This window comes from Macaca mulatta, chromosome 6 (genome assembly GCF_049350105.2).
Source record: "Macaca mulatta isolate MMU2019108-1 chromosome 6, T2T-MMU8v2.0, whole genome shotgun sequence".
NCBI classification, from domain to species: domain Eukaryota; kingdom Metazoa; phylum Chordata; class Mammalia; order Primates; family Cercopithecidae; genus Macaca; species Macaca mulatta.
Genome location: NC_133411.1, coordinates 163,611,828 through 163,635,632, shown reverse-complemented (window position 1 = coordinate 163,635,632; position 23,805 = coordinate 163,611,828). Strand labels below are relative to the sequence as shown.

The 23,805-nt window shown below is 48.5% G+C and overlaps 1 protein-coding gene and 1 long non-coding RNA gene across 8 annotated transcripts in view; one reads left to right on the top strand and one right to left on the bottom strand.

The window, feature by feature from the left end:
• Positions 1–23,805, bottom strand: part of LARP1 (La ribonucleoprotein 1, translational regulator) — a 140,384-nt gene that overhangs the window by 50,846 nt on the left and 65,733 nt on the right. For 2 of the 7 annotated variants that reach the window (XM_028849857.2, XM_028849858.2), the window contains exon 1: positions 11,337–12,220. The exons of 3 other annotated variants lie outside the window; for them this stretch is intronic. In XM_028849857.2, the coding sequence (XP_028705690.1) occupies positions 11,337–11,772 (436 nt within the window). In that variant the 5' untranslated portion in view covers positions 11,773–12,220. Of the gene's footprint in view, positions 1–10,244; positions 10,382–11,336; positions 12,221–23,805 lie in introns of those variants that run through there. 2 more of the 7 variants (XM_015141307.3, XM_077937369.1) reach the window with 1 other exon arrangement.
• On the top strand, positions 10,926–13,217 carry LOC106999009 (uncharacterized). The gene is made up of 2 exons (XR_001445624.3): positions 10,926–11,065; positions 13,012–13,217. It is a non-coding gene; the product is annotated as an uncharacterized LOC106999009 (long non-coding RNA).

The window sequence follows — 23,805 nt, the reverse complement described above, 5'->3', positions numbered from 1 at the left end:
TGCCATGTGGTCAGAGTCATCTTTCAAAAGGAAAAATCTGACTATGCTACTCCCCTCACATACAATCTTCAATGTCTCTCCACTCCTTCCAGCTAAAATCAGAATTCAGAACAGATTACAAGGTAATCTTTACCTTACTTTACCTTACTTTCTAATCATCCACACTAGAACCACAAGGAACTCAGTTCCCGGAACACCAGGGCCTTCCCTCAACCAAAAATGAGTTCTCTTTCCAGGCTTCTTCTCAGATGACTGCTACTCATCCTTCCCATTTCTAGAAGACTTCTCTGACCTATACTGAATTGGGTGTCCCTGCTACACTGCCAAAGAATTCCATGCTTTGGGATTCCCTACACAGCACATTCCATACTGAATTTTGAGTGCATGTGTTTCTTGCAGACTTTTTTTTTTTTTTTTTTTTTTGAGACGGAGTCTCGCTCGGTCGCCCAGGCTGGAGGGCAGTGGCCGGATCTCAGCTCACTGCAAGCTCCGCCTCCTGGGTTTACGCCATTCTCCTGCCTCAGCCTCCCGAGTAGCTGGGACTACAGGCGCCCGCCACCTCGCCCGGCTAGTTGGTTTTTTTTTTTTTTTTTTTTTGTATTTTTTTAGTAGAGACGAGGTTTCACCGTGTTAGGCAGGATGGTCTCGATCTCCTGACCTCGTGATCCACCCGTCTCGGCCTCCCAAAGTGCTGGGATTACAGGCTTGAGCCACCGCGCCCGGCGACTTTTTATTATGCACTGCAGTATCCCCTATATCTGACACATGGTAAGCACTCAAAATGTAATGAATGAGTGCCATTAAAAATATGCAATTAATTCATTCTTTCACTAAGTGTTCACCGAGCTGCCTACTACATTGTGCCAGGCACTGCTGCAGGTGCTGGGAATACAAAAGTAGTCAAGTATCAAAGTCTCTGACCCAGTGGTGATAAGAGCTAAGAAGAAAACTAGCCAGGTGTTGTGGCTCATGCTTGTAATCCTGGCACTTTGGGAAACCGAGGTGGAAGGACTGCTTGAGCCTAGGAGTTTAAGACCAGCCTGGGCAACATAGTGAGACCCCATTCCTACAAAAAATTTAAAAACTGGCCAGGCGTGGTGGCGTGTGCCTGTAGTCTCAGCTACTGCTCTGGAGGCTGAGGTGGGAGGATTGTTTGAGCTTGGGAGGCTGAGACTGCAGTGAGCCGTGATTGCACTGCTGTACTGCAGGCTGGGTGACAGACTCAGACCCTGCCTTGGGGGAAAAAAAAAGCTAAAAAGAAAAATGAAGCAGGGTAAGAGGGATGGAGATAGGGAATCCAAGGTCAGGGCTTGCTAGTCCATATAGGGCGGTCTGGGAAGGCATTTCCACCACAGTGATGTGTGGGAAGAGCACTACAGAACAAAAGATCTGAAGCAAAGAGTACATGACACGTTTCAGGAAGTGAGGACTGATATTGGAAGGGAATGAGTGAAGAAGGGGCAAGTGATCAAAGATGAGGTCAGAGGTTAGATGGAGGGAGACCAGATCAAGTACAGTCTTAGAGAATACTCTGAAGACTCTGGATTTTACTCTGCTTAGAAGTCACCAGAGGGCTTTAAGTAGGAGTGATAAGAGACCACTTAAGAGGCTGCTGCAAAAATCTACATGAGAAATGATGATGTATGGTCCAGGCCAGCAAGAGATGAGGTGGTAAAAGCATTTAGATTTGGACCTAGTTTTTTTTTGTTTTGTTTTTGGAGATGGAGTCTTGCTCTATTGCCCAGGCTGGAGTGCAGTGGCATGATCTCGGCTCACTGCAACCTCTGCCTCCCAGGTTCAAGCGATTCTGGTGCCTCAGCTTCCCAAGTAGCTGGGATTACAGGTGTGCACCACGACACCCAGCTACTTTTTATTTTTAGTAAAGACTGGGTTTCACCATGTTGGCCAGGCTGGTCTCAAACTCCTGACTTCAAGTGACCCTCCCGCCTCAGCCTCTCAAAGCGCTGGGATTACAGGTGGGAGCCACCACACCCAGCCAGTTTTGTTTTGGTTTTTTTTGAGACATGGTCTCACTGCATTGCCTAGGCTGGAGTGCAGTGGCACAATCATAGCTCAACATAGCCTCAACCTCCTGGGCTCAAGCAATCCTCCCACCTCAGCCTCCAGAGTAGTTGAGACCACATAGGAGTGCACCACCACACCCAGTTAATTTTTTTAAAAAAAGAGATGGGGTCTCACTATGTTGCCCAGGCTGGTCTCAAACTCCTGGGCTCAAGTGATCCTCTCACCCCAGCCTCCCAAAGTGCTGGGATGACATGTGTGAGCCACCACACCCAACCTGGACGCAGTTTTTTTTTTTTTTTCTTTTGAGATGGAGTCTCGCTCTGTCACCCAGGCTGGAGTGCAATGGCACAATCTCAGCTCACTGCAACCTCTGCCTCCCAGGTTCAAGCGATTCTCCTGCCTCAGCCTCACACCCGGCTAATTTTTGGATTTTTAGTAGAGGCAGGGTTTCACTGTGTTGGCCAGGCTGGTCTTGAACTCTTGATCTCAGGTGATCTGCCACCCCTTGGCCTCCCAAAGTGCTGCGAGTACAGGCGTGAGCCACTGTACACAGGCAGCTTTTTCTTTTTGAGATAGTCTTGCCCTGTTGCCCAGGCTGGAATGAGTGCAGTGACACACTTATCTTTCACTGCAGCCTTTACCTCCCCCAAGGCTCAAGTGATCCTCCCACCTCAGCCTCCCCAGGAGCTGGGATTACAGGCACATACCACCATGCCCGACTAATTTTTTTTTTTAAGAGATGGGGTATCCCTATGTTACCCAGGTTGGTCTCAAACTTCTAGACTCAAGCAATCTGCCCACCTTGGCCTCCTACCCAAAGTGCTGGGGTTACAGGCATGAGGCACTGTGCCCGGCCAGGACAGTTTTTAAGAGTCAAAGGATGTACTAGCACATTACATGTGGGGTCACCAAAAGACATTTACTTTTTAGAGACAGGGTCTCACTCTGTTGCCCAGGCTGGAGTACAGTGGCACAATCACAGTTCACTTGCAACCTTGAACTCCTGGGTTCACATGATCCTACCATCTCGGCCTCCCAAAGTGCTGGGATTACAAGTGTGAGCCACTGCAACCAGCCAGAAAAAAAGAGAGGTGGCAAGGATGATCTTAAGGTCTTTAGTCTGAGCAATTAGAAGGAAAGAATTGCTTAACGTCTCCTGAGTCTCACTTTCCTCATCTGTGAAGTGGGAATAAAAAGAGCATCTGCTGGGCCAGGTGCAGTGGCTCATACCTGTAATCCCAGCACTTGGGAGGCCAAGGTGGGCAGATCATCTGAGGTCAGGAGTTCGAGACCAGCCTGACCAACATGGAGAAATCCCGTCTCTACTAAAAACACAAAAAATTAGCCAGGGGCGGTGGCGGCGCATGGCCATAATTCCAGCTACTTGGGAGGCTGAGGCAGGTGAATCGCTTGAACCCGGGAGGCAGAGGTTGCCGTGAGCCAAGATCGTGCGCATTGCACTCCAGCCTGGGCAACAGGAGCGAAACTCTTTCTCAATTAAAAAAAAAAAAAAAAAAGCCTCTGCTCAGCAGATCACTTGGGCTAGAACAGGTGAGACACTCAGTAAATGGTGCCTATTATACCACTATTACCTATCTCTGAATTATCAGGAGCCTAAATAAATTAGTTTAAGTGAAAAGCAGAGCAAAAACCAGAGTCCTATCTCTATCAGATCATTTATCTAGATGGCTCCTGGCTACTGTGGGACTTAAGTTCCTCTGAGAAGCTTGCAACTCCATTCTAAGGCAAAAAGACAACTTTGAGTGGCTGGAATGTATGTCTTGAGAGTAAGGTTGTTACCACTAGTTTGGGGAGTAATTACAAAGTGGCCTGTAAACAAGGCCTGTCATGGAGGAATCATCTAGGTTTACTAACAGCACATCAAACTGAGATGGAGAAGTCCCACGCCATGTATGACAGATTTACCAGGCTGGCTTTACAAAATTCATCTATGAAGACCCACATTCCTCCCCTCCCCATACCTAGGGCTTTGCCAGTCTAAAGGTTCAGCCAAAAAAAAAAAGGTGCCACACTAGGACTGTCCTTGATTCTGGGAAAATCTTTCAGGGAGACATCCCAGGCTATTAGCCATGGGAAGTTGGTCACTTGCCCCTGGTAACTATCACAAATAGCCCTTCTTGAAAATTCAGCTAACTCCTGATTATCCACTCAGTAGAGGAAAGGCACAAATAAACCCTCAGAGTAAGTAATTACCAATATCTGGCTTTGGAATGCAATCTTCTGAAATAAAAAAAACTTGCATCTTACATCTGTGTAGGATGTTTTTTTTTTTGAGACGGAGTCTTGCTCTGTCACCTAGGCTGGAGTGCAGTGGCACGATCTCAGCTCACTGCAACCTCCCCCTCCCAGGTTCAAGTAATTTTCCTGCCTCAGCCTCCTGAGTAGCTGGGACTACAGGTGCACGCCGCCATGCCTGGCTAATTTTTTTGTATTTTTAGTAGAGACAAGGTTTCACTATGCTGGCCAGACTGGTCTTAAACTCCCAACCTCATGATCTGCCTGCCTCGGCCTCCCAAAGTGCTAGGATTACAGGTGTGAACCAAAGCACCTGTGCTGCCCCATACTTAACAGCGATTTGACCCTCTAAACAACCTCAGCACCAGGATTAGCCCCATTCTGTGAATAAGGAAAACAGAGGTTAGACAAACAATCTAAGGTCACAAAGTGAGAGTAGAGAGAAGTACCCTGCTCATGTTCTAATTTAAATTCCATCACCGTCCCCCTTCACATTGATGTGCTGTTTCCCATGTTTTCACTAGCGAGGAATCAAACACTTCCTTTCTTGAATCCCAGGCAAGGTAAGGCCATCCTTTCTCCTGGCCACTCCCTTAGATCACTCTGGACCAGCCAGGGAGGTTTGTGAGGCTGGACTGAGGCACCTGCTGAACCTCCAGTGGCCCCAACACCCTAATTATTCCCTTTGAGCTGTCTTGGGTTTTGCAAACAGGGGCACTCCCCTCTGCCAAGCTCTTCATTTTAAAGAGGTTTTTGTGGTTTCAGGCCGGCTCCTCCTCCTTCTCCTCCTCCTCCCCTGCCCACCTCCCAGAAAAGGGAATGGGTGCTCAGTAATAGCTATTAGATTGCTTACTCCAGTTCAGGTCCCACTGTAGACAGTGGGTGGGTCAGCAAAAAGACCCCATCCCTCAGGAGGTTCAGAGTTCAAGAAGGTTTGTGACTATCCTCTACCTCCCAAAGGGCCCCACCTCCTAAAAACCTTCCCCTACCTGGCAGGCACTCACTTCCGGGTCAGTATGAAACTCAAACTACCTGTCCAGAAGCAAAGGGGCCAGGCCAGCTGAAGGCTCCCGATGAAAGCTGCCTCCCACTCTCCCCTTCAAAGGGTGTCCTAATTGTGACCTCTCCTTAGAAGAAGAGAAAGTGATTCACACTATATTGCTTCTTGGCCTTTTGGCTAAGATCAAGTGTACGATAGGAAAAAGCCTGAAGTCTTATTGAATAGACTAACCAAGCAGTTTTTAGCTGGGGGTGCACAATATATCCAGTTACACAGTTAAAAATAATCAAAATACCATTATCATCCCTGACAAAATAAGATAATTTCTTATCTTAAAATAGTCAAATTTCCTCAGTTGTCATCAAAACATCTTTGGACATTTGGTCAAGAATCAAGATCCAAACAAGATCCACAACAATGCACGACTGATGTCTCAACTCTCTTCATCTGTAACAGTTCTTCCTTTTTAAAAATGCCATTTATCTATTGGAAATAGTGTGTTTTGTAGAATTTCTCACATTTAGAAACTGAGTAACTGCCTACCTCATGGCTAATTAGTCTGTTCCTGTAGCCCCATTTCCCTATAAACTGGCAGTTAGATCTATGGTTCTGTTAGATTTAGGTTCAGTTTTTATTGGTGGAGGAAATTTTCAGACAGTGCTGTGTGCTTTCAGACGCTGTAAGGCACATAACGTCTGGCTGCTCCATTATACACCCCCAAGCCATCGACTTAGGCTCCTGAAGCCAGAAGAGTTTCTCCAGCCTCCAGAGAGCTTGGATTCTTAATCATGATGCAAATATAAAGCTACACATACATAAAGCTCTACTTTGGTTTCTTTCTTTTGTGGGGAGGGAGTTTTAGAAAAAAAGTTTTGATACTAGAAACTTTTAAGACATTTAGACCTAGTCTAATACGCTGAGATTTTACAGATGAAGAAACAGAGGTACAGAGAAAGCAAAGGGTTTGCCAGCGTCCACATTGCTGGTCATGAGCACGCTCAGAAGTAGCCCCTAGGGCCAGGCACGATCGCTCATGCCTGTAATCCCAACCCAGCACTTTGCGAGGCTGAGGCGGGTGGATCACCTGAGGTCAGGCGTTTGAGACCAGCCTGATCAACATGGAGAAACCCCGTTCTACTAAAAATACAAAATTAGCCGGGCATGGTGGTGCATGCCTGTAATCCCAGTTACTCGCCAGGCTGAGGCAGGAGAATCGCTTGAACCTGGGAGGTAGAGGTTGTGGTGAGCTGAGATTGTGCCATTGCACTCCAACCTGGGCAACAAGTGCAAAACTCCATCTCTAAAAAAAAAAAAAAAAAAAAGCAGCTCTTAATAACGGTGAAGTCGCTTTGACACTGCAAGGTCATGGTGATGCTCTAGATCCACACAGACACCCAGCTAGTGCAACCAGGGCAATCTGGGGAAGGGCCCACACCCAGGAAGCAAAGCAGAGAGGTTTACATGGGCCCAGTTCAGTGCAGCAGAGGATCTCTGGGGCACCACAGGATTGCTGAATTATAATCTTTTTAAATTTTGGGCTAGTTGGTTGCATTTCAAAGGGACACAGAAAAAAAATGATGCTGAACATAAACATTTAAGTCTCAGACCTTGTTCCAAACTTCAGCACTAGGTTTCTTACTACACATCAAGTTAAAGGTGTACACAAAACAAACCTACTGACTACCCCGGCTAGGGTGGATGCGGGCTTGTGGAAATGATATACAGACACTTATTGACTTAAGATGGCGTTACATCCTGAAAATACCATAAGGCCAGCCATGGTGGCTCACATCTGTAATCCCAGCACTTCAGGAGGCCTAGGCCAGCAGATCACTTGAGCCCAGGAGTTCGAGACCAGCCTGGGCAACATGGCAGAACCCCATCTCTATAAAAAATACAGAAAAAAATTAGCCAGTGTGGTGGCATGCACCTGTAGTCCCAGCTACTAGGGAGGCTAAACTGGGAGGATCCTTTGAGCCCGGGAGTTTAAGACTGCAGTGAGCTATGATTGTGCCACTATACTCCAGCCTGGGTGAGAGTGAGACCCTGTCTAAAAAATAAATAAATATAATTAAATTGAAAATGCATTTAATACACCTAACCTACTGAACATCAAAGCTTAGCCTAGCACCAGGCACCATGGCTCACGCCTGTAATCCCAGCATTTTGGGAGCCCAAGGTGGGCAGACTGCCTAAGGTCAGGAGTTCAAGACCAGCCTGGTTAACGTGGTGAAACCCCATCTCTACTAAAAATACAAAAATTAGCTGGGCATGGTGGCGCACACCTGTAGTCCTAGCTACTCAGGAGGCTGAGGCAGGAGAATCGCTTGAAGCCGGGAGGCGGAGGTTGCAGTGGGCCAAGATCATACCACTGCACTCAAGCCTGGGCAACAGAGCAAGACTGTCTCAAAAAATAATAATAATAATAATAAAACAACTTAGCCTAGCCTATCTTAAATGCACTCAGAACACTGATATTAGCCTACAGATGCCAAAGCATCTAACATAAAGCCTATTTTAAGTGTTGAATGTCTCATGTAATTAATTTATTGAATACTATACTGCAAGTGAAAAACCATGGTTGTATGGGTACCTGAAGTACAGTTTCCAATAAATGTGTATCACTTTCTCATCAACATACAGTCAAAAAATCATAAATTGAACCATCATAAGTTGGGGACTATCTGTACTCTCAAGTCTCACGGCACTACACGTGCATCAGCCACAGCAAACTTTCAGTCCAGTTAGGCTGACTTTTCCTCATATCCCTGAAAGCACACGTGCAACTCCCCCCAAAAGAAAATCTTCACAAAAGGCAAATTAAAAAATTAAAACTTATTTTTTAAAAATTCATCTCACCACATTCCGAAGCAAAAAACAGCTAATTCTTAAGAGTCACCAACCTTTAAATTATCCATCCCATGCCCTTCATGTCTGTGGATAAGCAAAAGTCAAGTTTTAAGGGGACAGATCCCATACATGTCATGGAGTAATGATATAACAAAAGAAAAGGAAAGATCTGCATTCAGCAACCCCATTATATTACAGGTAGAGAAAAGCTGAGACCCAGAGAAAAGTCCCACCAAGACCCAGAGTAACAACTTTTACCTGCCAGGCAATGGGCTAAATACACTTATCATAACAACGAATTCTCATAATACCCCCATGAGGCAAGTAAATCATAAATACCTATTATACAAATTAAGAAGGTGAGGCACAGAATGGTTAAATAACTTGCCCAAGGAGGCACAGCTAACAAGTGGTAGAGCTGGCATTTGAACCCACGCAGTTTGACCCCAGAACTTTCGCTATATATATCATCTCTTAACTTAGACATCTTGGACCTTATACTTAGAAGGGGTATGGCTAAGATAAGGCAAAAATTTTAAACATTTAAAAATACTCTGGGGAGGGAGGGAGATCTAAAAAACCAAAATGCAAATCCCAAGACTTAAAACTACAAATGTAAGACTTGGATGCTTAAAGCAGAATACAGAACCCCACAAGAAAGGAGAGATATCACAAAACATATTTTATTACTAGTTACTGCATGTGTCCCTTAAAGAACTAAAACACCAACATCTGAGCCAAAAGTAAGGCTAAAAATAGGCATTTACAGCAAGCTTTGGAAAGCTTTTAGTTTGCTTATGAGGTACTCATTTCTGTAGACTCCCAAAAACATATGCATCACAGAACACAAAAATTCCCAAGACCACACAGCCACTCCACTAGCGTCACATTTAAATTGGTCGAAGCTGTAAATAAAACCAGGGCTGGAAAAGCACTTCAGAGATTCATGTAGACTCCAGAGAAAGTGCCACCATCTAGCCTTATAAGACTGACAGCCCAATCACAGAATTCTCTCTCAAAATACACACAAGTCCTAACAACAAGCTTAGAGAGAGAAGCTACGGAATTAACTTGAGTTAGGCTGTCAAAACCTATTCCAAAGGTTCTAAACCAATGAGTAGACACTCTCTTACCTTAAGATTCCAAAAAACAATAACAGAGCAAATCTACCCTTACTGAGAATTTTGCTTTGGGCAATTAAAGCAAGTCAGCTTCTCCACTCAGAGAAAAAGGTGAGATGCCAGCCAAGCTGTCTTCTTCCCACGATCAATAACCCCAGTGACGCACACTATCAAGGGCTCCTGGACTTACACAAAATGCCAGCTCAGGCACCCAATACCACCTGATGTCATGGCTGATTTAAAACCCACAAGGCAGGTTCACCATTAGCCAAGCAGCAGCCAGGATGAGTAGCCCCATTTAAAAGGAGTGCTCTCTCCCGCGGATGATTATACCCTTTTGAGTTTAAAGAGTGGAGAAGGACCAAAGAGTGTTCTAAAGTTGTTTTCCCTCATTCTGTAGGTGGATAGGAGGGATGTGAAAGAAAACGGAGGTTTCTGCACTGTCTTTTGCATAAGAGGGCTCTGGAAGGGAAAGGGGGGAAGGGAAGGAGGGGAGAAGGAAGAGAACACAGTTTGAGGGACTGTTAGTAAACCCCCAATGTCCTCTCCTCCAAATGAAGCAACCTGAAAAGAAATAAAAATTGCAACATGCTGTTTTCAGGACTGGCTATTCTGGCTTCCCTAGGACTAGCAGTGCTTCTACTTCTTTGACTGTAAAGGCATTAAGCACCCCCTTTATTTTCAATGGTTTAAACCAGTTAGCCTCAATCAGCTACGGCAGGAGAGGAGTTTTTTTTAAAAGCACCAGGGCTACGACCAGAGGCCATCATTCTAACTACAAGACAGTTTCAAACCGACCCACCTCAAACGGACCCAAAACCAAAGAATGGAGACCCGCCCTATGCGCCGGCCGAGGGAAGAGTGGGCGCGCCCCCCCCATCCAAGCAGACGATCTATTCTCGGCAAAGGCAGCCCAGGAGCAGACTCCATATTCTGCACCGCCTCTCTCCCCACGCTGACACGGCTCTGCTGGGATTTCCTGCAACCCTTACCTCCCCCTGGAAAGGGGCACGGTCCAAAAGGACCAAAACGCGGAGGAGGGAGAGGGAGGACTCGCGGAGCGCCGGTCGGCAGTCACATGCCGCTCCCCGCGCGGGGAGGCACCACGTTGTCCCGGCTGCAGAGGAATGCCGGGAAGGGGGGACGCGCACACACCCGCGCCGCGCACACGCACACTCGGCGCCGCGGGCCCGCACCCGCCTGCCACCCCCAGCGCCGCGGCCCGCGCCGAACGCCGAGGCCGAGCGACCCGCGGGACGCCGGCGCGGCGCATGGCGCCCAACTGTCACCCGCCCGCCCAGCCGGGCCACTCCCTCCCCCGCCGCCACACGCCCCTCAAGTCGCCGCAGGCCCCTCACCCGCCTCACATTTTCCGCCAACCTCCTAACTGGCTCCCCCAGCACACTCGCCGTCCGGCTCCTTGTTAAGGCGGAAGGTGCCCGGGATCGGGGAGGGAAACCACCGAATTCGGTAGCACGATGGGTTTCTTCTCTCCATAACTAACCCTTCAACCCGTCTCCAAATGGCGATTCTACCGCCCAAGATCATCTCCCCGAGAACAAAACTTGTTAACTTTTAATCCCCGAATCCGTGCGGCCGGCATGTACTCCGCGCCGGGCACTGGGTTGCCCATGACATATGCTCACTAAACATTTACAACATGGGGACGCTCGCAACGCTACCAAAACGGGGAGCGCCGGGCGGGGTGGGAAGAGGGGCTTCCCAAGGAAGGTTCAAACCAGAAACCGTCTCCTACACCAGCATGCGGTGGGGATCGTTTCACTGAAACCAGCGCCCACCCTCTGCCGACGAGGTAGGCCCGGATCACACCGTTGCCCACTAACCGCTGAGGCCCAGGCGGTGGCCGCAGCCTCCCGGAGGCCGGGTCCTCGGGCAGGGGCAGATCCCTGAGTGTGCGGTTGGGGGAGGGCGCGGCGACCAGGATCAACCAGGAGGCAATTTAAAAAAGTCCCGAGTCACCATGACCGGTAGCGGACCCCGGGGCCCTGGAGGTGCTGGGGGAGGGGACTCCCATGTCCCCGGAAGAGGCCCCCGGGCCCAGGAGGGCGAGGAGGGAAACCCACCTGGGGGGGACTGTCCGTTCACGGTGGTCAGGACCGGCTGCAATGCGTTCTTAGTCCACGGGTTCACCTTGGGCGGGGGGGCTTCCACGAAGTCCCGGCGCCCCGCGCCCGCGGCTCCGGCAGCTCCTCCGCCAGCGCCTGGCTCGCCGCCGCCCTCCTCCCCGTCGCTGACGGCCGGGCCTTCGGCGCCGGGCAGCTGCAGCGGCCGCGGGCTCTCGCGCTCCTGCTGCCCGGTGCCCTCCTTGAGCGGCTTGGCGCAGGGCGGCCGGGGTCTCCGAGCGCCGCTGTCCGGCTCCCCCCCGCGGACGTCGTTTGCCCCGGGCTCGCCCTTGCCCTCGGGCGCCGGCGGCGGCTTCTTCCTCACCAGCCCCCCGTGCTCTTCGGCCTGCAAGAGCGGGGCGCCCCCAGGCAGGAGCGGCTCCACCTGAGTGGCCATCTGCGCGCCCGCCCCCCCGGAGAAGCCGGGCGCGCCCGAAGCTGCCTCCCCCGCCTCGAACTTGGCTAGCACAGCGCCCGCGACGCCTTCCTCCGGGGCGCCGGGCCCCAGTCCCTGCGGAGAAGGGTCGGGGTTCACGCGAGGTGCGGCCCCCTCCCAGTTAGATGCAGCCGCCGTAAATCCGAGGCCCACTAGCGGGGCGGGGGGGGAGGAAGGCCCCCCACTCTGCGGTCCAGGCCTCCTTGGCGTGCGTCCCCCCCCGCCCGTTCCTCGCAAGACGCCCCCACCCCGAGCCCAGCAGGCTTCTAGTCCCGTCCCTCCCTCCCCCCCGCCCCCGGGGCGGCCCGGGCTTCCCGGCTCGGGGGCTGCAGCAATATGGACGGACGGGGGAGAGGCGCGGCGAGCCGAGCAGACCACGCGATCCGCGGCAGGCGGCGGGCGGGCGCGCGCCTCACGACGCGGCGGGCGAGGGGGGACGGCGCAGCGGGGGCGCGCCCGCCGGCCGGGCCCTGGGCGACGGGCGGGCAGGAGGCGGCGGGAGCGCGCGCGCACGGCTCCGCGGTCCTGCCCCTCGCCCCGCCCCTCGTCTCCGATTCCTCAGAGCACCTCCCGGGCTGGGGGTAGGGACACTCAGACCGGACGGGGGCGAGCACGTGCCTGATGCAATTCGGGAGTTGTAGGTGGGGGCGCTGAGGGGGATAGGAGAGAAGGCTGGGCGAGGAGGGGAGGTGTCTTAAAGGGCCAGCGCGTGAGAGCGGCTTCAGGTGGAGCACATGGGACCGGGCCACGCGGGCGGCAGGGCCTGCCCGCGCTCTTTAGGCTGGGTGTCAGATTCAGGGGAAGGATCCATTAATGTCATTCCTGACTTCCGGGAGACCGAAGGAGGACCCTCATCCGTCCCGAGGACGCACCAACGCTGCCCCTTCCCCTGTGCGCGGCTGGCCTAGCCCCTTCGGTCCCCGCCCGGGTGACCTTGGTTGGGTGAGCCGTCCGCACCTCAGCGGGTTGTGCTCCGCGCTTCGCCGCCGCCGGGCCTGGCCCCGACGCTACCCGGAGATGGGTTCGACTCCGGGCCTGGAAGGCGATTCCTTAGCCCTTGAGGGCAGCGGGCGCCTAGGAAGTGGGAACGGAATTACCAAAGCCCTCACCCAGACCAGGCCCTTCTCCCCACCGCGAAACCTTGTATTTATGGGCAGAAAATGTCTTTTCTTTTAAGTGGATGTCGTTTTTTTCCTCAAGAATTGCTTTGGGCGGAGTTGAACCATCCCTGGATTGGGACTTCTGAGATCTGAGATTTTATCCTGGCCCTGCCCCTTACCATCTGCAGCAGTGACTTCCAGCTTCGTGGGCCTCAGTTTCACTATTGTAAAATGAAGGAACAACGTATGACAGCAGTTTCAAACTTCAATGTACATTCTAGTCAATAAATACTTACTGACCTCGTACTGTGGGGGCCTTGCAGGGTTCTAGGAAACGGGTTTGGTATAAACCAGGCTAACGAAGTCCCTATCCTCATGGAATTTATTCTAAGGTGGGGAAAGAGACAATAAAAAAGTGATAAACAAATTATTGTCTAGTATCTATGAAAATAGTTAAACTGTGGTAATCAGTTAAACTAGATGGGCTACTTTTGTTTGGGTGATAAGGGAAGACTTCTTTGAACGCACATGCCAAAGTATTAGGAATCAGGCTCGGTCTGGGACTGGACCTAGAAATCTGCGTGTCTAGCAAGATCCCTTTGGTGCTTATGACTTCACTTAGAGAAGTCCTGGCTTCTGACTGGCTGTGATCCCACGTGCTCACATAACATAACAGCCTGGAATGTTGGCCATCTCCAAAACAAGAATTAGAGCACACAACCTGCTGGATCTAGGAGAAGACTGAATGAAAAGCCTCTTGGAACTGCCCCAGCCAGCAAGGCTGAGCTGTAGGATTGTTGTAACCTGTATAGGGGAGAAGTACTGGTAGGGATAGCCGGGTAATACCATGTCTAATTCCAACTCTTGGGTTATTCAGCCTCCAAACCTTGGCCAGCTAACCGCACTTCCCTGGACCCCTCTCCTGGCGGAAAAATGGGGGTAAATAATGCCTGACTTGCTTCCACCCTCTGAGCTCCTGTGAAGGGTCAAGTGAGACAATGTTAGTCAAGGTGCTGTGTAAATTTTATAGACAAGCCAGTACTTCAAAAGAGGTACCAAGGAAGGTAATGTTACTCAATGAATTGCACCAGGAATCTACTAAGTGCATTACGTGTACTCTTAATCAGAAGGTAAATTATTGCACATTGCCACTGGAATGCACTATTTATTTATTTGAAGAGATAAAGTCTGTCACACCCAGGCTGGAGTGCAGTGGTGTGATCATGGCTTACTGCAGCCTCAAATTCCTGGGCTCAAGCTATCCTCCTACCTCAGCCTCCGAAGTAGCTAGGACCACAGGCACGTGCCACCATGCACAGCTTTATTTTTAAAAATTTATTGATAAATATTACCTGAAGAGATTATTCACTCTAGACCCTCTCTAAACTTTGTTAATAGGGGACATAATTATTATTGTTGGTCGTTCTTTTTGTAATTGGAGGTAGAGAAGTACCCTTCCCTGACCCCTGAGAACTTGTGAGGGTACGATGGCACTATGTGGACAAGAAACTCGTTCATGCTACTCCGCAGTCAGAGACAGGGTTGAACAAGCATGGCCAGGCCCTGCTGTGTAGAGAGTGGAGGGGTATTGAGATCTGCCTACCCTGGGCCTGCCCCAGAGAGAGGAAAACTAGGGCCAGAGAAAGTAAGAGACCTGTGTGAAACATCTTTTTTTTTTTTTTTTGACTCTCACTCTGTTGCCCAGGCTGGAGTGCAGTGGCGGGATCTCAGCTCACTGCAACCTCCGCCTCCCAGGTTCAAGCAATTCTCCTGCTTCAGCCTCCTGAGTAGCTGGAATTACAGGCGCCCGCCACTACACCCGACTAATTTTTGTATTTTTAGTAGCAACAGGGTTTCACCATAATGGCCAGGCTGGTCTGAAACTCCTGACCTCAGGTGATCTGCCCAACTCAGCCTCCCAAAGTGCTGGAATTACAAGCGTTAGCCACCATGCCTGGCTGAGACAACATCTTACACTTAGAAGCTGTTAGAACTGGAAAAAGAAATCATAATGATTACTCATTTTCCTTGTTTTGCAGATGAAGAAACCAAAGTTCAGAAAAGTAAAGTTCCCGCCTGGGCACGGTGGCTCAAACCTGTAATCCCAGCACTTTGGGAGGCTGAGGCGGGCATATCACCTGAGGTCATGAGTTCGAGACCAGCCTGGTCAACATTGTGAAACCCTGTCTCTACTAAAAATAAAAAAATTAGCTGGGCATAGTGGCGCACACCTGTAATCCAAGCTACTCAGGAGGCTGAGGCACGAAAATTGCTTGAACCCAGGAGGCAGAGCTTGCAGTAAACTGAGACTACCCCCACTGCACTCCAGCCTGGGTGACAGAGCAAAACTCTATCTCAAAAAAAAAAAAAAAAAGAAAAGAAAAAAAAGAAAAAGAAAACTAAATTTCCTTACCCAAAGTCACACAGCAGAGTCTAACAGAGCCAGGTCTCATACCTGAATCTCTTTATCCTAAATCTAGTAGCTTTTTCTATGTTAAAATAATGAAACTGGGTCTGGGCACAGTGACTCACACCTGTAATCCCAACACTTTGAAAGGCCAAAGCAGGAGGATCGCTTGAACCCAGGAGTTAGAGACCAGCCTGGACAATACAGTGAGACCCTATCTCTATTTTTTTTAAAGTTTTAATAAAAAAAAGATGGAGCCGGGTGCAGTGGCTCACGCCTATAATCCCAGCACTTTGGGAGGCCGAGGCGGGTAGATCACAAGGTCAGGAGATCAAGACCATTCTGACTAACACGGGGAAACCCCGTCTCTACTAAAAGTATTTAAAAAATTAGCCGGGCGTTCTGGCGGGTGCCTGTAGTCCTAGCTACTCAGGAGGCTGAGGCAGGAGAATCACCTGAACCTGGGAGTGAGCCAAGATTGCGCCACTGCACCCCAGCCTAGGCGACAGAGCGAGACTCTGTCTCAAAAAAAAAAAAAAAAAAGATGGAATTGGGATTTGAATTCAGGTTTTTTTGATTCCTAACCAACTATCGTATTCTATATGCATATATTTCTAAATACAGTCATCCTCCCTTATCCTAGTGTATGCCTGAAACTCCAAATAGTACCAAACTCTATATATACTATGTTTTTCCTACATATACATACCTATAATAAAGTTTAATATATAAATTAGGCACAGTAAGAAATAAACAATAATAATAAAAGAGAACAATTATAACAATAGACTGTAATCAAATTTATGGCTGGGCGCAGTAGCTCATGCCTATAATCCCAGCACTTTGAGAGGCCAAGGCAGGCAGATCACGAGGTCAGGAGATCGAGACCATCCTGGCCAACACGGTGAAAACCCATCTCTACTAAAAATAAAAAAATATTAGCTGGGTGTGGTGGGCGCCCGTAGTCCTAGCCACTCAGGAGGCTGAGGCTGGAGAATGGCATGAACCTGGGAGGTGGAGCTTGCAGTGAGCCGAGATCACGCCACTGCACTCCAGCCTGAGTGACAGAGCGAGACTCTGTCTCAAAAAAAAAGTAAAAATAAATAAAATTTATGTAACTGTGCTCTTTCTCTCTCAAAACATCTTATTGTATATAATATTTTCTGACTACAGTTAAACACAGGTAACTGAAACATCAGGAAGCAAAACCACAGATAAGAGGGGACTACTATACTAGTCATGATCAAATAGTCAGGAATAGCTACTTTTATTGAGTAACTAGTATACACTAGGTTCTATGGGAAATACTTGACATTCATTATCTCATTTAATCCTCATGATAACCCAGTGGGATAGTTATTATTTCCCTAAATGTCTACTGAGCCCCTACTATGTGCCAGGCTCTACAGGCTAGGTCCTGGAATGGTTATTGTCTTCAAATTACAAAGGAAGGCAGCTGAAATTCAGAAAAGAAAGTAAAGTGGGTGCTCAGCATCACAGGCAGCAGCTAACTATCAGAGTGGGGTGTTTCAGGGTGTTCTATATCTCCAGGCCTTGTTCTTGCTCACTGCACCACTCTGTACAGCCTACCTCTCTTCCCTCCATTGCCATATCCATGGAGAATCCCTCAAATACTTAGGCCTCAGGAAGATACCAAACAAGGTGAATCCTATCTTTCTAAAGGGTAAACTCTAATTAGAGGAACCAAATAATTGAGCAATATTTAACCTGCGGCCAAAAAAAAAGAGAGGCCAAAAAAAGAGACAAAATATGCTTTAGGCAGAAAGTGACAAAGATGAGGCTAACTTGTGCCTAGAGTTTAAACACATCATGTGCTTAAACACTAGGCCAGGTGCTGTGTATCACGCCTGTAATCCCAGCACTTTGGGAGGCAGAGGTGGGAGAATTGCTTGAGCCCAGGAATTTGAGACCCACCTGGGCAACATAGTGAGACCCTGTCTCTATAAATAAATAAATAAATAAATCGTGGTGGCACATGCCTGTAGTCTAAGCTACTCAGGAGGCTTTGGTGGGAGGATTGCTGAGCCTGGGAGGTAGAGGCTGCAGTGAGCTGTGATTGCATCCCTGCATCCTAGCCTAGGCAACAAAGCGAGACCAGACCTTGTCTCAAAAAATGAAACCCACCAAATTAATAAAATGGGTCCAAATACCTATTTGGACTGGGCCGTGGTGGCTCATGCCTGTAATCCGAACACTTTGGGAGGCCAAAGCAGGTGGATCTCTTGAGCCCAGGAGTTCAAGGTAGGTCTGGGCAACATGACGAAACACCATCTCTACAGAAAAATACAAAACATTCCCAGCACTTTGGGAGGCCGAGGCGGGCGGATCACGAGGTCAGGAGATCAAGACCATCCTGGCTAACACGGTGAAACCCCGTCTCTACTAAAAATACAAAAAAAATCAGCCGGGCTTGGTGGCCGGCGCCTGTAGTCCTAGCTACTCCAGAGGCTGAGGCAGGAGAATGGCGTAACCTGGGAGATGGAGCTTGCAGTGAGCCGAGATCGCACCACTGCACTCCAGCCTGGGTGACAGAGTGAGACTCCATCTCAAAAAAAAAAAAAAATTATCTGGGCATGGTGGCATACACCTGGAGTCCCAGCTACTGGGGAGGTTGAGGTGGGAAGATCACCTGAGCCTGGGAAGTTGAGACCGCAGTGAGCCATGATTGCGCCACTGTACCCCAGCCTGGGGAACCCAGTGAGACCCTGTCTCAAAAACAAAACAAAACAAAAACCTATTTGTAATTAATTATATTCTTGTTTGCTCCTTGTGCAGACAACTTCCTAAAGAGAGAGCAGGCTGTGTGAGAGACTAGAGAGCTGGGGGAATTGATTTATAACCTGGGTCCCATCTCCAAGTTTGCTGAATGACTTTGGGCATCCTCCTGAGCCTTCCATCCACAAAACAGGAAGCATATCTGCCCGTCTGGCTTATGAGCAGGAAGAAAATACAAAGTTTACATGAAATTTTATTCCATTGGAGGGGGAGCAGTGAATAGGTAAAGAAAGGAGGAATGGTTCCTTATCTGTGCTTATTATAAAGGAAAATTTAACATGCTTGGATATGTACTACTTTTATTCCCTTTGAGTTTGGTTTTCCAAAGAGCCTTGTGTTTCTGGAAGAGCTTGGGCTAATCACTTACTTCTTCTGCTATGGGGCCCCTTGGGTATGAAGCCTCTTACACTGACACAAAGTGAGTGGGGTTAGCAAAGGGAGGGGCCTTGGCGAAAACAGTGCCAGCTGGGGAGTGTTTTTCAAGATCCTGAAGACACTTGGGCCTTCTGGCACACATCACATAATTATTTCAGTTCTTGGGAAGAGGCTCAGCCAGGATCTCCTCTTGTGAAGTAGATGTAAATGGCAATAGCTAACATACAAGGAGGAGGTGGGGTGGGGACTGACTATTTCCATAATTCCTCGTTTAACCCCCAGGCCAATCCTTTTCCATGACTATCCCCACTTTACAGATGAGAAAGGAGGCTCAGAGGAAGAGGGGTGGTCAATGAGGAGGATGGTTTGCAATGAAGAAGGTCTGATAAATAACTTTTAACACACTCACCCCTCTGAGTTGGAAACAAGCACCATCCCAGCCTCTTCTCATCAGTTCTACCTATGCAGCCTCTTCTCCCATCCCCACTACCCTCCCTGGAGTTTTGTACTTCCCAAGTTGTCCCGTGATGGGCTTCCTCACTAACTGTACTCCCACTGTGATCCAGTCTACCACACTTGTCTGTGTCAGCTCTCTGGCTCTGTGATGGACTCAGACCCTGCCTCTGCTTTGAATCTCCACATTCACACCCAGCACAGCCTGACCCTAACTAAACTTCCTGTCCTACTGCCTTCCAGCACACACCCTACACTCCAGCAACAGTGGACCACTCACTGCTTCTTTAACTCAGGAAATATGTATTGAGCATCTACAATGTACCAGATACTGCTAGGCCCTGGACATAGAAAAGTAAGCAAGACAGACGTGTTCCCTACTTCCCAGAAGTTTCCCATGTAAACCCCTGTGGGCTCCGTGTTTTCCTGCCTCTATTCATATAACACAGCTATTAATAGTGAGGTCATGACTGTGAATCCTGGCTCAACTACCTTGTGACTTTAGGTAAATATTTAACTTCTCTCTAAGCCTCAGTTTCCCCATCTGTAAATTGGAGATGATAATTCTACTTCTCTCATAGAGCTTTCAGTGAGCCTTAAGTGAGATGTGTTTAATAGCACAATGACATTTATAGCAGAGTATATGCTAAGTAATATTCCTTTTCATTACTTTTATTATTACCAATAACACCTTTCCATTTCCACTTGTCCTGAATTCTACTTGTCCTTCAAGGATCAGCACCAAATGTCAACTTCTTCACAAAATCTTATTTAATCTCCATAGTTAAAGTAGATTTCTCTGAACTCTTATCTTCTAGTGGCAGTTTTCCTAAAACATATATTTTTCATTTTCTCCACTCAGTTATGGTTACTTATGAGAACGCCTTGTTCATAAGTAACCATAAGGCAGGGATTATACCTTATTCATCTTAGTGTTCCTTGGAGTACTTATCAATGGTCACGAACAGGCCCTCAGTCTTTTCTGAACAAAGGAATAAATGAATGAATACAGGATCACTCCTGATTGCATCAATGTTTTGGCAACCAGAGCAACACTGTCAAGGGCCAAGTGCTAAATTATATTTATATATATATGTCTTTTGTAAATGATAAAATATAATATAAAAATAAAATAGGCTAACTTTAGCAAACTGGAAAATTTTTTTAGGCTGGGCACAATGGCTCACAACTGTAATCACGGCACTTTGGGAGGCCAAGGATGGGGAATCCCTTGAGACCAGGAGTTCAGGACAAGCCTGGACAATATACTAAGACCCCGTCTTTAAGAAAAATAAAAAAGAGGCCGGGCGCGGTGGCTCAATCCTGTAATCCCAGCACTTTGGGAGGCCGAGGCGGGTGGATCACGAGGTCAGGAGATCGAGACCATCCTGCCTAACACGGTGAAACCCCGTCTCTACTAAAAAAATACAAAAAACTAGCCGGGCGAGGTGGTGGGCGCCTGTAGTCCCAGCTACTCGGGAGGCTGAGGCAGGAGAATGGCATAAACCCGGGAGGCAGAGCTTGCAGTGAGCTGAGATCCGGCCACTGCACTCCAGCCTGGGCGACAGAGCGGACTCCGTCTCAAAAACAAGAAAAAAAAAAAAGAAAAAAAAAAAAGAAATTACCTGAGTGTGGTGCCGCATATCTATAGTGCAAGACTGAGACAGAAGGATGGCTTGAGCCCAAGAGTTTGAGGTTGCAGTGAGCCATTGATCATGCCATTGCACTCCAACCTGGGTGACAGAGGGAGACACTGTGTCTTTTTCTTTTCTTTTCTTTTCTTTTTTGAGACGGAGTCTCGCTCTGTCGCCCAGGCTGGAGTGCAGTGGCACAATCTCAGCTCACTGCAGTGTCCGTCTCCCCGGTTCAAGCTATTCTGCCTCAGTCTCCCAAGTAGCTGGGATTACAGGCATGCGTAACCATGCCTGGCTAATTTTTGCTTTTTTTGAGATGGAGTTTCACTTTTGTTGCTCAGGCTGACGTGCAATGGCACAATCTCGGCTCACCGCCACAAACTCCGCCTCCCAGGTTCAAGCAGTTCTCCTGCCTCAGTCTCCCGAATAGCTTGGATTACAGGTGCCCGCGAACACGCCCAGCTAATTTTGTATTTTTAGTAGAGATGGGGTTTCGCCTTGTTGGTCAGGCTGGTCTCCAACTCCCGACCTCAGGTGATCCACGCGACTCAGTCTCCCAAAGTGCTGGGATTACAAACATGAGCCACCGCACCTGGCCTAATTTTTGTATTTTTAGTAGAGACAGGGTTTTGCCATGTTGGCCAGGCTGGTCTCGAACTCCTGACCTCAGGTGATCCACTATGGCCATCTTTTTTTTTTTTTTTTTTAAAGACAGTCTTGCTCTGTCACCCAGGCTAGAGTGCAATGGCACCATGTCAACTCACTGCAACTTCCGCCTCCCATGTTGAAATGATTCTCCTGCTTCAGTCTCCCAAGTAGCTGGGATTACAGGTGCCCGCCACCTCGCCAGGTTAATTTCTGTTTTTTTTGTTTGTTTGTTTGTTTGTTTTGAGACGGAGTCTCGCCCTGTCGCCCAGGCTGGAGTGCAGTGGCACAATCTCGGCTCACTGCAACCTCTGCCTCCCAGATTCAAGCAATTCTCTGCCTCAGCTTCCCAAGCAGCTGAGATTACAGGTGCCCAAACGCCTGGGTAATTTTTGTATTTTTAGTAGAGACAGGGTTTCACTATGTTGGCCAGGCTGGTCTCGACCTCCTGACCTCAAGTGATCTGCCTACCACAGCTTCCCAAAGTGCAGGAATTACAGGTATGAGCCAGTGCATCCAGCCCATTTTTTTTATTTCAGTTTTTTAGTAGAGACACTCTATTTTATCCAGGCTGGACTTGAACTCCTGAACTTGAGTGATCCTCACGCCTTGGCTTCCCAAAGTGCTGGGCTTACAGGCATGAGTCACAGTGCCCAGCCAGTGACCCACTTGCTGTTTGGATCACCCTGTATTTTCCAAAGGGCTTTCATGGAGACAGGATAGACATGATTATCTTTGGTTGGCAGCTGAAGAACTGAGGCCTACAGAAGTTAAGTGACTTGCTCCAGGGTGCCAAGGCAGCAGAATCAAGATCAGAACCCAGGTATCACCCCTCCCATTCCAGATCGTGACACCACATCACAAGAGACATAGATAGTACTCATAGAAAACGCAAAAACCACACAGTTGGACGAACTCAGGTAACCATGTTTGAGCATTCCATGGTCAAGAAACATCCAAGTTCATAGAGACAAGTGGAAATCAGAAGCCAAAATGAGGGCATAAGGAAATTTCTTCGCAACATGAGCATAACTAGTCCCTGGGTGAGACTGCCTGAGAGAACCGTCACTCAGTCAAATATGGGAGCCAAGCTCCAAGACAGAAGGGCCCAGCCCTAGAGACTAGTGTGGAAACAATAAAGGACAAGACATGGTCCCTGCACCTGGAAACAAAACTCCCTATACCAGCACGTTGTTCTCCTCACAGACCATTTGCCTGTCCTTCACATGTGGCACAGAAAAATGGGGAAAGGGTTTGATGTCAAAAGAGTTGGGTTTAGACCGGGTGTGGTGGCTGACGCCTGTAATCCCAGCACTTTGGGAGGCCGAGGTGGGTAGATCACGAAGTCAGGAGATTGAGACCATCCTGGCCGGCCAACATAGTGAAACCCCATCTCTACTAAAAATACAAAAATTAGGTGGGCATGGTGGTGCGTGCCTGTAATCCCAGGTACTTGGAAGGCTAAGGCAGAAGAACGCTTGAACTAGGGATTCGGAGGTTGCAGTGAGCCGAAATCGCACAATTGCACTATAGCCTGGTAACAGAGTGAGACTCCGCCTCAAAAAAAAAAGAAAAAAAGTTGGGTTTAGGCCCAGCTTTGCCCACTTCCTAGCTGCATGACCTCAGGCAAGTCACTTTGTTTCTCTGAGTTTCAGTGTCTCCATCTGTAAAATATCAGAAAGGGAATTGCTGGGTAAAATTCATTATGTCTTTGAGAGGATTAAATGAGCCAATATTTATGAAAGCGTTCAATAGTCTCAGCTCTGCCACCTACCAGCTTTGTAACCTTGGGCAAATTCCTTTGTGTCTCTCTGCCTCAGTTTTCTCCTGTGTAAAATGACGACGATAAAAGCACCTACCCCTGCACCCCTAAGGATTATTGTAGGGATTGAATTAATACACCCAAAGTACTCAGAACAGTGCTTGATATATAGTGAGTACTGAATAAATGTTTGCTATTATCGTAAAGGGGGTAGTGGTCACTGGCATAGAGTCAGGAGAAGTATTCTTCAAATCCCACAAAGAAGGTGGAACAAGTGCCTCCCCATTTTAAAGATGAGGACACTGAGGCTCAGAAAGATGAGGTGTTTTATCTGAAGTCATACTGCTAGTTGGTGGAAACTCCAGGGCTTGTAAAGATTGCATATCCAAAAGGCCAGGTGCGGTGGCTCATGCCTGTAATCCCAGTACTTTGGGAGGCCGAGGCAGGCAGAGATCACGAGGTCAGGAGATCGAGACCATCCTGGCTAACACGGTGAAACCCCGTCTCTACTAAAAATACAGAAATGAGCTGGGAGTGGTGGCGTGCTGCCTGTAGTCCCAGCTCTGCGGGAGGCTGAGGCAGGAAAATCGCCTGAACCAGCGAGGCGGAGGTTGCAGTGAGCTGAGATGGTGCCACTGCACTCCAGTCTGGTGATAGAGCGAGGCTCTGTCTCAAAAAAAAAAAAAAAAAAATTGCATGTCCAATGCCCTTTCCCCTGCAGATAATATTCCAGCTGTTGCAACCTGTCAGTCCTCTGGCCAATTTCAGCCCACAGGCACATTTTGTTTGGTCCACATAGTATTTTTTAAATTGAATTTAAAT